The 13,109-nt window shown below is 37.6% G+C and overlaps 1 protein-coding gene across 1 annotated transcript in view; it reads left to right on the top strand.

Moving 5' to 3' along the window:
• The window catches only part of LOC146525768 (chromodomain Y-like protein 2), a 49,296-nt gene extending 36,223 nt beyond the window's left edge, over positions 1-13,073 (top strand). The window contains exons 3-7 of the mRNA XM_085155561.1: positions 2,798-3,015; positions 9,394-9,566; positions 9,662-9,872; positions 9,960-10,103; positions 10,200-13,073. Coding sequence (XP_085011687.1) covers positions 2,798-3,015; positions 9,394-9,566; positions 9,662-9,872; positions 9,960-10,103; positions 10,200-10,358 — 905 coding nt within the window. The 3' untranslated portion in view covers positions 10,359-13,073. The remainder of the gene's footprint in view (positions 1-2,797; positions 3,016-9,393; positions 9,567-9,661; positions 9,873-9,959; positions 10,104-10,199) is intronic.
• The last annotated feature ends 36 nt before the right edge of the window (positions 13,074-13,109 follow it).

The raw sequence follows: 13,109 nt of genomic DNA, 5'->3' as shown, positions 1-13,109 counted from the left end.
TTTTGGAGTTTTAAGTCAGGCCAGCTAATGCGAAGAAACCCTGGCTGTGTAAGTGTGCAGTAAACCCCTCAGGCCTCTACTGTTTATTGATAATATTACCTCTGATGGAAGTAGTCACATCATGCATGGGGCTGTACTCTGCTTGAATTCAGCCATATGCTGCAAAACTCTTTGGCCCTTCACAGTGCAAATGGATAATTAAGCATACTACCAAAGCAACCCAGGAGTTTCTCAAGGTAAAGAAATTGGATAGTCTTCAGTGGCCAAGTTAGTCACCTGATCTCAGTGTAGTAGAGCAGCCTTTCTGTTACTGAAGGCAAAATTGAATACAGAAATACAAATAAACAAGCAGAAACTGAAGACAGCTGCAGTAGCCTGGAAGAGCATCCCAAGAGAGGAAACACAGCATTTCATGAACTACAGGCGTTCTAGCCTTACAGCAGTCATTGACTGCAAGATTTTACATACAAGTAAAAATATAAGTAAAATATTTTAAAAAGTCATAATATTTAAAATGATGTTAGCTTGTTGAATTACTTCCAAGTCTCTTGTAAGCACTTAACAATGTATGTAATAATTTAGTTTTGAATAATAGATGAAAGCCTGCGCTTCAATCACATCTTTTTTGTTCATTTAAGTTCTGCTGTGGTGGTGCACAAAGTCAAAATTACAAAAAAAGTCATTGTCCAAACATTAATGGACCCAATTAAGGTGGTGACACCATTTCAAAATTGGCACCCAAAAAACCCCCACAGTACCTACAAATTAGTTTTGTTTTCAAGCTTGCTGTAAAAATTAAATCAAATTAGCTTTTTAAATTATGTCACTATTAGTCAAGTTTCAGATTGTGTTAATTAAAGAAACAAATCCCCAATGTATGATGATTATTTAAAAGTGCATTCTTATATTTTCAGGCAAGAAACACTTTACTTTTTTCTTCAGTCAACATGAACTTTATTGTTTAACCTCCTAGGACCTGGCGTCCACATATGTGGACATCACATTTTGGGTTATTTTGACCAAAATACTCAATTTTGCTCTACAAGGGCCTGATATCTATTTACGGGGACATTATACTGCTACTGTTCTATCAAAATTTTAAATGAATATCCTCATAAGGATATTCATTTAAAATTACCACAGCATCACTAGATGTTCTTAGATGAGGAACATGTGCTTTGTCTGACTCATTTTTCTTTCTGCCTTTAATCATTTATCTCGTAAAAGTCTACAGCTGAGAATGTGGTACTCGACCCTCTTGGACATTTCTTTTTCTTTCTCAGTGCAGATGAATCAGTGATTTCTGTGCATTAGATATTACACTGCTCCTGTACGTTAATGCTCCTTTGTGTGACAAGACCTGAAAATTACACTGATTGCTTTTCAAATGTGAACATGAGATTGCATGTAAATATAACTGTGGGCAATTTTCAAGGTTGAAATGTTAATGCAATCAAGTTGAAATTCATTGAATCACACCAAGAGAGTTGTGATATTGTGCAGCGAGAATACCCTTAGATGACACATGTATATGTAAAAGTAGGTGTAATTGTCCACATCGCATAATAACACTGGGAATGACTAAGAAATTCAAAATTAATTAAAATCATTGCTAGTATAAAATTATTCGGGCTAAAAAACCCCAAAACAAAATGCATTACTGAAAAAAAAATCTGTTTTTTTGAGTTCAGATAATGTAATATTTTCTAGACTTCTGTATATGGACTATGTATCTTTTTTCTTTTTTTCCTTCAGCTTTCAGCTCTAAGTATTAAGAAATAATATTATAGTAAAGAAATGTAGTAAAACTAAGAAGATGCATTTTTTTTATTAGGAACTTGTAGCCTTGATAGGCTAAACACAACATTTATTTGATAGTTGGAGTAACTTTGCAGGATTTGTTTAACACTGTGACATGAAAAAGACTCAGGCCACACTGTGGCAGCAAAGATAATTTGCTGTAAGGAAGGGTTGGGTGTGCTCCAGATTTCAAATACACTGATCGGGCACAACATTGTGGCTGCTGACAGGTGAAGTGAATAACACTCATTATCTCTTCATCATGGTAGCTGTTAGTGGGTGAGATATATTAGGGAGCTAGTGAATATTTTCTCCTCAAAGTTGATGTGTTAGAAACAAGAAAAATGGGCAAGTGTAAGCATTTGTGCGAGCCTGAAAAGGGCCAAATTGTGATTGTTAGACTAACTGGGTCAGAGATTCTCTAAAACTGCAGCTCTTATGGGGTTTTCCCAGTCTGCAGTGGTCAAAATGCAAGAAAAGTGATCCAAGAACGAAACTGTGGTGAACGATGATAGGGTCATGGGTGGCCAAGGCTCACTCACACATGGGGAGCAAAGGCTGGCACATGTGATCCAATCCAAAAGATGAACTACTGTATCTTAATGCTTGCTCAATCATCCAGGTAAGGAAATCCCAAAAAGTTGATTACGTTCATCTGAATGTAACGTTTTCAGTGGAAGAAACATTTCGTCAGTCATCCAAGTCACTTCTTCAGTCTCAGCTGACGCTTTTAAAAGGTCCGCAGTCTAACCAAACTAATATTTACCAAATCATTTCTCTGTGTGAAGTGCAAATCAAAGTCCCTTTTTTAATGCTCTTTCTTAAAAAATATATTTCACCCTTAAACTTGGATTAATTGCAATAGCAATAATTGCAATAGCAATAATTGCAATAGCCAACTGTAATAGATTTTTTCTTTTCTTTCAGTTGCTGTCAATTATTTTAAAATGTTCTAGAAGACAGACTGACCTGTTCTGTCACTTCTTGTATGAATCAGGCTCACCTTTAGCCAATGGGAAGATGCACCTACACAGCTCAGTGAAGCGGAAGCTGGCTGAGGAGAAAGGCTACGTTTTTGACAAGCGGCTCAGGTACAACGTGCGACAGAACGAGAGCAATTGTCGATTTCGAGACATTGTGGTCAGGAAGGAAGAGGGCTTCACGCATGTCCTGCTCTCCAGCCAAACAACAGATAACAATGGTCTGACGCCAGAGGTGAGAACAAAAAAACACACGAGTCCTCTGCCCATGTTACATTTTTCATTTTGATTAGTGCATGTCGGTTTATTTATATTTACATAATTTATATTTTGTGCTTCGCTGACACGTGTTAATTGGTGTTGATTGTATCCTAGTTGCCATGGAGTTCTGTCTGGGGAAAAAAAGAAACCATGAAAGTTTGCCCAGTAACTGTTGTAGAGATGCCCTGGAGCTATGCAGTAGTTCCCTAACTGCTCAAGGGGAGTTTTTCAGGAGACGGTTTTAGAAAACTGTGGTTTTATTTGACAGCTGCCAGGTGTGAAAATGCTAGCTGCATAAATCTAACACAGGGCACTGCTGAAAAGGGGGCACAGTTTCCTCAAAGCTGCCTCCTAACAAACAAGGCTTCAACATGTTTAGCAATTAGGGGTACATATAATGCAGTGTTTTGCCATCTGTTGTTACTGCAGCAAAATGCCAGTTGAACTAGTGAGGAAATTATGCTGCAAGATCATTGAGGAAGTCTTTATGTAATTATTCTTAGAGAGGGAACTGGATACCCTAGAGATAATCGCCAATGATTTCTTCATAGCTGTTTGCTATTTAGGAATATCACTCCCATTGCTTCTACAGGCTATGATCTCCAGGAGGCATGGGCATCATTAACATAAACATTATTCATTTAAAGAAATTTAAACCTAGTATGTAAATGGGACAACTGGAATATTGTTTTGAGAATATAGTTTGGCTGTCATTAATTTCCCGACTTCTAAAATAGGAGTACCCTCAAATAGTTAATGAGAAATATAAACCAATGTTTGTTCTTTTTTATTTGCAGTGGATTCTCAAAAAATATATTATTTAAAATGTAAATTTGTGAGTACAAAAAGAAACTTTTAAAATGAATTCTGCCTTTTCAGTCTCTCCATTACTTGATAAGATTAAGGTATAAAATGACAAAAGGTTTTTGCTTGATTTATTAATAGATTATTCAGGGCCTTACTGTTTTGAGAAACACTTCTGATTATGTGTAATGATATACCAGCTGAGTCTTCTCTACAGGCGTTTAGGGGGCATAATCTGTACCAAGCTGTGTCCTCCCACTTTTGATGAGTTTTCTTACGCTCTTGTCAGTAATTTGGTGATCACCTGCTAACTCCATATCAGTCAAACTACCTTAAAAAAATCATAATCTAGCAGTGAAACAAACTGTAGATGTTGAACTTTATAGCCATAGTAACAGATGGTGTCTAAATCTGTCATTTAAATTACTGATCAGAACCTGTAACCTATATTTGTATATTCAGGTTTTTTTGTGCATAAAGGTTTTATTTATTGTTTTTCTTAATGACCCTATGAAGTGAGAACAGAAATATTTGAACTCAGTGTAGAATTTGCTTCAAGTTGCATCTCTTTGTGGTCATTCTTTTTGCTTAATCAGACACGGTTATTATCAGTATATCCAGGTGTAGTGCTTCAGTGGATTAAAGTGTTGGGTTATCCTAGTTGCACACTTTCCACAGCCCATGTGTATGTCCACATGGGTAGAAGTGACTTGAGGGTGAATCAAAGGATGATTAAGGGTAAATGCAAGGCTGTCCAATTTACTGAGAGAGCACAGATTTGTCAGCACATGCCACAATACTGGGGTAACAACTTTGCATTTGCCCTCCAAGTAGACTCTAAATAGACTGGAAGACGGTATTAGTCCAAACATAGCTGACTTTGTGTGCATCAACAAGGCAGATACAACATAGACTCATTCATCTAAAATATATCACTATAGTTTTACTCAGGCTTTGCTCAATGGAGGCATAAAACTCAAACTTAAAAAACTGGGTGAAGAGCTTGAGAAAGGCTGGAGCATGTGCATCTGCAGTACTTGATGTCATTTAATGGCTCTCTTCTATGCAGCTTTGTGAACTGTGATGATTCACTCGTTGATCTGGCTGCCTGCAGGAGTCTTCCAGCCCATGATTGGTTGCTCATTTCCACACTCCAATCAACAACAAGCTGGTCTATTTAAATTTCCTATGAGTGATCTCAGTAACTCGCTCTCCCCAGATGCATACCAGCAGCTGAATTTTGATTTCTGCTTTAGTTTTAATTTAAAGGATACTATTTAAACTGTTTAGTAATTCAAGCAATTTCCATACCATTTTACTGTTTATAGAATAGGTGTATACTTTTGCTTTTGCTTGAAGCTGAAATATAATTATTATCCCAGATGGACCCCCCCCCCCCCCAAATTAAGTACCTCAAAAGCCTAAGGGATGAGGGGAGTAACAACAGGGGAAAAGAAACTGAGAAAAGAAAAAGAGTAACCCATGAAAATGGGGTTTTCATTTAAAAGAATAGAGCTGAAAGAGAGAGCTACACCGCTATACCCACCAAACAAACGACAACCACAAACTAAAATACACCGAAAAGAGATTGTGTTACGATGCCTGGGTTGTTGACCCAGGGTTTTTGAGCTTATTATATTATTTATCATTTCTAGTCTTTGGTTTCTTTGAGTTCTGTCTTATGGTTTATGTCTCTGTCTTCTCTAGTTGCTCTGTCTCCCCTGTCAGCTGTATCCCCTTGTCAAGTTCGCGTCTCTGTGTATCCTTAGTAGCTATATCCCCGTGTCCAGTCAGTGTCTGTCTGCCCTGGTCCCATGTCTCTGTTCCCTCTGTTGCAGTGCCTGCATGTGAGTCTGTGTCTTTAGTTCAGTCTGTGTTATGTTTCCTGTTTTACTTTGAAAGTCCATGTCTCAAATATATGCGTCTGGTTTTGCTTCCTTTGTCTCGTTTTGCTTCCTTTGTCTCGTTAGGCCTGATTTGCTGTGTTTCCCTCCTGTTACCCATTCCCTGATTGCTCCCCCTGTGTATTTAAGCCCTGTGTTTCTCTGTGTCTGTGTCGTGGTCTACCCCCATTTATGCTGTGCGGTCTGTCTGCCTGCGCATGTAAGTTTATTTGGGATTTTTGGATTTTTGTTACATTTTGCCAGCTATAAAAGCTGAGCTTTAAATTGCACCTTTGCCTCCGAGCGTCTGCACTTTGGGTCCTCCTTACCACCACTCCTGCCTGCACACAGCCCTAACCTGACAGATTGTTAACAAACAAGTTAATAGAGAAAAATGTTGCTTTCAACAGACATTAGGTTTTTTGTCTACTTTTACTGAGTAGTAAAAGCTCCAAAGAAAAGACACTACTACAACTCACCACTCTCAGGGCTGTCCCACACACTGAGACCAAACCGGTTAACACCAGCGTTTATAGTGTTGAGTGGCTAATTGCTGAGTTCCTCCAAGGGAAATGGATGACAGCTGAGTTCAAGGAGAAACAGGACACATCCACATGCACGCAAGCCCCAATATGTACTAATATACCCACTGACATTTAAAAAATAAAATCAGGGTTATTAATGGGGGCAACACAGATGTGTAATAATTAGCAGTGCTGCCACACAGGAAGAAGGTCCTGGGTTCAAATCCAGATTGGGGTCTTTCTGTCTTGTATTAGAAAGTCCAAAAACATGTGTGGGTTAGGTTAACTGGCCATTCTAAATTAGCCATAGTATGAATGAACAGAATAGTGACTATTGTCCAGGTTGTGACCGTTTCTTGCTCCATGACAGCTGCAGTGGCCTCCAGCCCTCCTACCATACCTGACCCTGATCTGTATCTGAATCTCTGTTTTGTATTAATAACACGTTAGTATGCTAAAAACATTCAGATGTTCTTTTTTGTGCATCATTTGCACAGTTGTGGATAAACACTTTTTTTCTACCTCCTGTCATTTATATTTTGAGAGTAATTCATTCTGGTCTGTAACCATACAGAAAAACATTTATTTATTTTAAATTTCATCTGTGTAAAATTGAACCTCATTAATAAATGAATGAGGTTCAATCTGTCAATGTTAACAGGTCTATTTTTAGAGGTCTATTAAAATATTATGGCATTAGCCACAAATTACATGCAACCCAAAATCATCTGCCTTCGGCTCATAACTCTAAGCAAACAGGATTTTCATCTTCTCAGATTGTAGGATGTGTCTCACATCTTCCACAGAGGGTGGTTCTGGCTTTGATACAGCATCATAAGCACGGCAGTCTGTACTTCACAAGCACCGAAGTGGCCTAAACTATGTGTGCACATGTGTGTGTACTTTCATCTGTGACACTAAGCTCGTAAGCTGTGGGCTCATCAAACAGCTCAGATAGCTCCTTCTATGTCTCTCAGTCTTTGAAGCCACAGGAACAAGAGGGTCTACGGATGTGCTTACTGGATGGCTGAGAAAATCTTGAAAAATATCCCAGTTCCTTTTTCTTCTAAACACTCAGTGCTGGCTGTAAGTGAGAAAGTCCCCCTATCTATTAACTGGTACACTTTCTATCACCTTTCTGGCCTAAAGTACTGTAGCTTTCTATTATAATCCCATTGTTTTTCAACCAACTGGGTTTTTTCCCCATTTCATCAATAAATGAAAGAGAAGTAAGAAATTAAAAAGTGAGAAATATCCTTAACATTTTCTTTGAGTTCTTGCATCCACAAAAAAAGCAAATTTCTGTTCTGATAAATTTAAAATATTCTTACTGAAAAAAGTGCTGATGCTGATCAGTTTTCTATGTTATTTGCCCTTTTCTAGTGTTATTATACATTAACATATAACAAGCTGTTCAAGAAACATGTAGCAGCCGAACAACTTTTTTTGGACCTCCTCAACAGTTCTTCAAATATTGAGGAACACCTTCTCAAATTAAAACCAAGACTCAGCACTTTAACACAACATTTTATTCTAAACTAAATGTCCTGAAGATTAAAGCACAGAGCATCTCATTAATTGTCTCGATGATAAACATCCCTAAATGCATACTGCAGCAGATTTGTCTACTAACGTCTTCAAGTTCTCCGACTCCTCATGAATGTCACTTTGATCACCCTCTTCTTTCTCTGTTTGATCGAGTGGAACTAGCATCTGTTCATTTCTCCTTTATGTATCTGAGCAAGTGTTTCATTCACCTCCTAAAATAATGACATTTGTAATATCTCACTTTCTGTCATGCTCGTTTACACACACACACACACACACACACACACACACACACACACACACAAATGGTTTCCATCATTGTAGAGGATATTACATTGACTTGCATTAATTTCCTGGAGACTTATCCTAACTTTAATCAAAACATGCTTGCCTAACCCTTACATTTACTATTAAATTTCATTATGAGAACATGCTTTTTGTGCCCCACCACGTCACTGTGTAAACGGACTTGTGTCCCCACAACATGAGTAATTCAAATATGCAGACAACACAGCACACATGGTTAAAACTGGGGTCAGATTATGTGCTTGGTGAGACATAGAGAATTAAGTTCACTTTTGAGGTTGAATGGTTAATATGGGTCAGGAGTGATAATCTGATTAAAATGCAACAACACAGTGTGCAGACTGACTGCAGACAGTGAAGTGGTGGTGTGGGAGTGGGGCTGGGGTTTGTCAGGTTGACTGTCTGACAATGTCGGCAAACTCTCTTGTTTATCAGATGAGACAAAGGCCAAACTCTTAATACTGAATTTTGCATATATTGTTTTTACTGGCAGCATGAACCGTGTCTCTTTTCAGACTACTAAAATGTATTGGGCCCAGTTGTTGACATACCATACTGCAAGGAGGTTATATTCAAGTAAAGTCTGACCAATATTTTCTTAATATACCCTTCTTAAAAAAATGTTCTTATTATAACATTTAGAAGTTTACACACACAGCTTTTCTTCCTTTGTAACGCATGCAGCCATAAGGAGTGGGAATTGTTAACATACAGTTAAGCCAGTTGTTGCTGACGGGCAGCAACAAACAAGCTGCATAGTGCTAGTTGTCACATTAACGTCTTACCCACAACAACCCCTGCTCACAGAGTAACATCAAGTAACTAGAAACCATTTCACCGCTAAGATGACCTTCTACACAGAAACTAAGCTTATTGGAGCAAAAGTCTAGAAGCTTGTTTTGATTTATTTTTTGCCCTTTAAATTTAAATAGAGAATGTAAATTGTATAGTATTTATGCTATATATATATATATATATATATACACTTATATATATTTAGCATTAGCATGTTTGAACTGAATATCTCAAGCTTGTTCCTTCAAAGTGAAATTTTGTTAGATGCTGTGATGTGCTAAGGACGCAGAAGGAAGTCTTGCAGTCCCAGTGCTGGTCTTTTTTTCTTTTCTCTGCTCTGGGCATTGCAATAAAAAATAATGATGTACCTAGTGGAGCTTCAGTTTTACTCTGAGGATTCAGAACCTATATTTAAGCTTTTTCCTTCCCAACCAGTCCTCTTTTGTTGGTTTGGTTTGAATGTAATACACATTTGTTCTTCTTTCTCTTCAGATCATGAAGGAAGTTTGTCGAGCTTTGGGTAATGCCGCTGCGGATGACAGTAAATTACTACTGCTCAGTTCAGTTGGGACTGTTTTCTGCAGTGGCCTGGAGCCATCGTATCTGATAGGGCGTCTGTCCACTGACCGCAGAAAAGAGAGCAGCCGCATCGCAGATGCTGTACGGTAAGAAGAAATCACTCCACTACAGGCAGCAGCTCTTTTGTGTGTTACCATTAGTCTTGATAGAGTCACTGCTGATCATTCTGTGACCCCTGTAGGGACTTTGTGTTGGCATTCATCCACTTCAAGAAACCCATTGTGGTGGCAATAAACGGCCCTGCTCTGGGCTTAGGAGCATCCATCCTGCCACTGTGCGATGTGGTGTGGGCCAGTGAAAGGGCCTGGTTCCAAACTCCATGTGCAGCCCTGCACCTCACTCCTTCTGGATGCTCCTCTTATACCTTCCCTCAAATACTGGGCGTCGCTCTTGTGGGTCCCATCAAAATCTATTTTTTAGCAAAATTCCATGTAATGTTATGTGGTTCCACCGATAGCATTTTTTCTCCTTCATTCCAGGCCAATGAGATGCTCTTCTGTGGAAGAAAACTCACAGCACAAGAAGCATGCAGTCGAGGGCTCGTGTCACAGGTCTTCTGGCCAACCACATTCAACCAAGAGGTGATGCTGCGTGTGAAGGAAATGGCATCTTGTAGCGCAGTGGTAAGTCTTGTTCATCTACACAATGCAGAAGGCAAAGGTGTCTCTTAAGGATGGAGATGAAATAACTCTTTCCCCTTTTGTCTGTGTGTTTTAAAGGTCTTAGAAGAGTCTAAATGCCTGGTGAGGAGTATCCTCATGTCCGTCCTGGAGGAAGTGAATGAGAAGGAATGTCAGATGTTGAAGCAGCTATGGTGCTCAACTAAAGGACTAGAGGCACTCTTCAGTTACCTGCAGAACAAGACAAGTGAAAAGTAACCATCCCACCACAGAAATTATAGATGATCAGTGTGGGTATGAAGCTACCTAAAAAAACAAAAAAGGGGGATCAGTTTGGCAGTGCTGTGGTGTCAAACTCATTATGGGCCTTTATTTCCATCTATCAGCAGGAGAATTCTTTCTGATTTCTTTCTGTGTATATCTGTTAAAAATTAAATTCAGTCATGATCACTTTTCTAAAACAGGTTTTTGTTTTCCCAGATTTCCACGCTCTGTGTTAATGAGGCAAAGGGCCAAATATGCATTGCGTAAGCGCAGGGAGGTACAGAGTGCATCTGTACATATGTGAGACTTATTCAACAAGATGGATGAAATACTAAATGTATTTCTGACTGCACATGACAGTGATGATAATATATAGAAGAATAATATATATTTATTACAAGCGTGTAAAAGAGTTGCTTTGTGTACATAGGATGCATTTTTCCAGGATTTTTCTTTTAGTCTCTTACTGTTTTGAATTGAAGTGTAAACCAAAGTTTGCATGAGGACACAGTTGCTTGCTCCTTATCATGCACATTCTCTCCTATTTGTATTGACTGTATGTAGTCATGAAGTAGTGCGGAATTTTTTTTCCTCATAATTATATTTTCTTACATAAACATCTTTATTAAAAAGAGCATTTCTGTTTGCTTACATTATTAAAATAACCTGGTAGATGAAATTAAATTCTTCCATTTAAATAAAATAAAAAGTATTTCAGGTGATTTTTTTTTAACAATAAAGCTATTGTGATCCATCCAACTTTAGTCGTTTCCCTCTTTAACAATATAGGCAAGAATACTGTCTTTAATTTTTACAAATAATCAGACAAATGCCAGGATTTCTCTTTTCTTGCTGGAATAATGCACCGATAATTGTTACAAATCTGTGAATGCTAGCACTAAATAGAAATGCTGAAAGTAACTGGCTGCAGTTCTCACAGGGGAAAATTGGTGATGAATCCGATCAAACTCTGCGCTACATATAGGAGCCTTTATTGAGTAATTGATGCGGATTGTCATTATATAAAATGTATGAACATTCTTTTAAAAAAACAACAACAAACAAATCCCAGATGATGTGGGTTTTTTTTCCTTAGCTGTGTGTTTTTAGAGCACAGAAGAGATGAAAATATCTGGATTCTCAAGCATCTTCAGCTGTCGTTGAACAATAATGTCGAAATTGAACATTTTTGTTGCTGGAATCCACTTCCTGTCCTAACCTGCATGTGATCATTCAAAGTTTCAAGAAGTTTTATATTCTGTATGATATTTAGGGATCTATTTTGTTTTACCAAAATGTAAATGTGTCTAGCTCTGTGTACATTTTTTAAAAGGTGTCCATTTTGCAGTTATATATGATAATATATATATATATATATATAATGTAGACTGTTTTTTCTGTAACTAATTGCATGTAATATACTGTAAATGTGCTGCTTGTCTGAATTCCTTGTATTTCAGGGTATGTTTTGTACCACCATTGTAAGTACTGTTAGAAATGTTGCGTTTTATTTTTGTATTTATTTGAAATAACTGTTGTGCCGTGCCATGTGGTTTACTTTGCTCCAGAGGCACCCCGGCTTCTTTTTCGTGACCCTGCAGAAAAGTGAATTAGCAAAATAGGCCCAGAAAACAGAAAATGTATAAATAAAAACTTACGTCCTTCATGACCAAAATGTTAACACTTTTGTCACTTGAAGATATGATTTACAAATAGAGGTGTTGTACATGATCAGTGAGAGACATGGGCTCATTTAATTTACTTTACATTGTGCTTTAAAACCTTTGTGAGTATGAGCTGAGGTCTGTGGTGTAAACAGATTGTTAACATTTGTATAAGATTTAATGCAATGTGAGATTGTTAAATGATTTTGTGGTCATTGATTGCTGGGATAATAAGGTTGGAAGCTTTTTTTGTTTTGTTTTTGTCAACCAAACGTTGACAAAAACAAACAATGCCAGACTTCCACCTGAGCGCATTAAATCTAAAACCTTTAAAGTCACACCAAATGATTTTACACTTACTGTCTAAAGGAAATGTGATTCATGTAACAAAATCTAAATTGCCGTATACTCAGGTTTCTGTACAAAAATTTTTATTGTGGTTATTAGATCCATGAAAGGAGACCCTGTCTTTAATTCTATTGTACTAATCTGATGATAGATTATTTATATTGTGTCATTTGCTTCATAAGAAGAGGTATAATATGGCTTCTGTACAGCATCAATGAACACAAGTCACTCAGGTCTGCTGAGCGTTGCTCATGCTGAAGATTCATGGACTTTAATTTATTTATTTTGTAAAATATCAAATGTCTTTGAATGTCAACTTGGACAGAAGCATCTCTTTGGTTTGAAACTTTATTTAGGGCTATGGGAGTTTATAATGGATTTGAGCCCCAAATCGCCAGCTCAGCATGTGTTTGAAGTGTGCTTGATGAAAATATTTGAAGTAGATCAGTTATAACTTGCTCCATTATTTATTACAAATTGCAGGTTTATATTTTATTTTACTTTTTAAATACACATACATACATGTGTATTTTTTCCCTACACTGTCTGAAAGCACACCTTGGGTTGCCTTATAATTTAAATGTTTGTCAAGGAGTTATTGATACATTGTGATGAGTAGAATGAGCTGCTTCAAATAAAGAAAATTCTTTGACAACATGTTTTTACATTTGCACAAACACAAGGCTTCTGCGTATGGTTTGCACAGCTAGCCTAACCTTACCTAACACTCAGA

This window comes from Neolamprologus multifasciatus, chromosome 1 (assembly GCF_963576455.1).
Source record: "Neolamprologus multifasciatus chromosome 1, fNeoMul1.2, whole genome shotgun sequence".
Lineage (NCBI taxonomy): Eukaryota > Metazoa > Chordata > Actinopteri > Cichliformes > Cichlidae > Neolamprologus > Neolamprologus multifasciatus.
The sequence above is the reverse complement of the archived record's forward strand: the minus strand, read 5'-3'. Positions and strand labels throughout refer to the sequence as shown.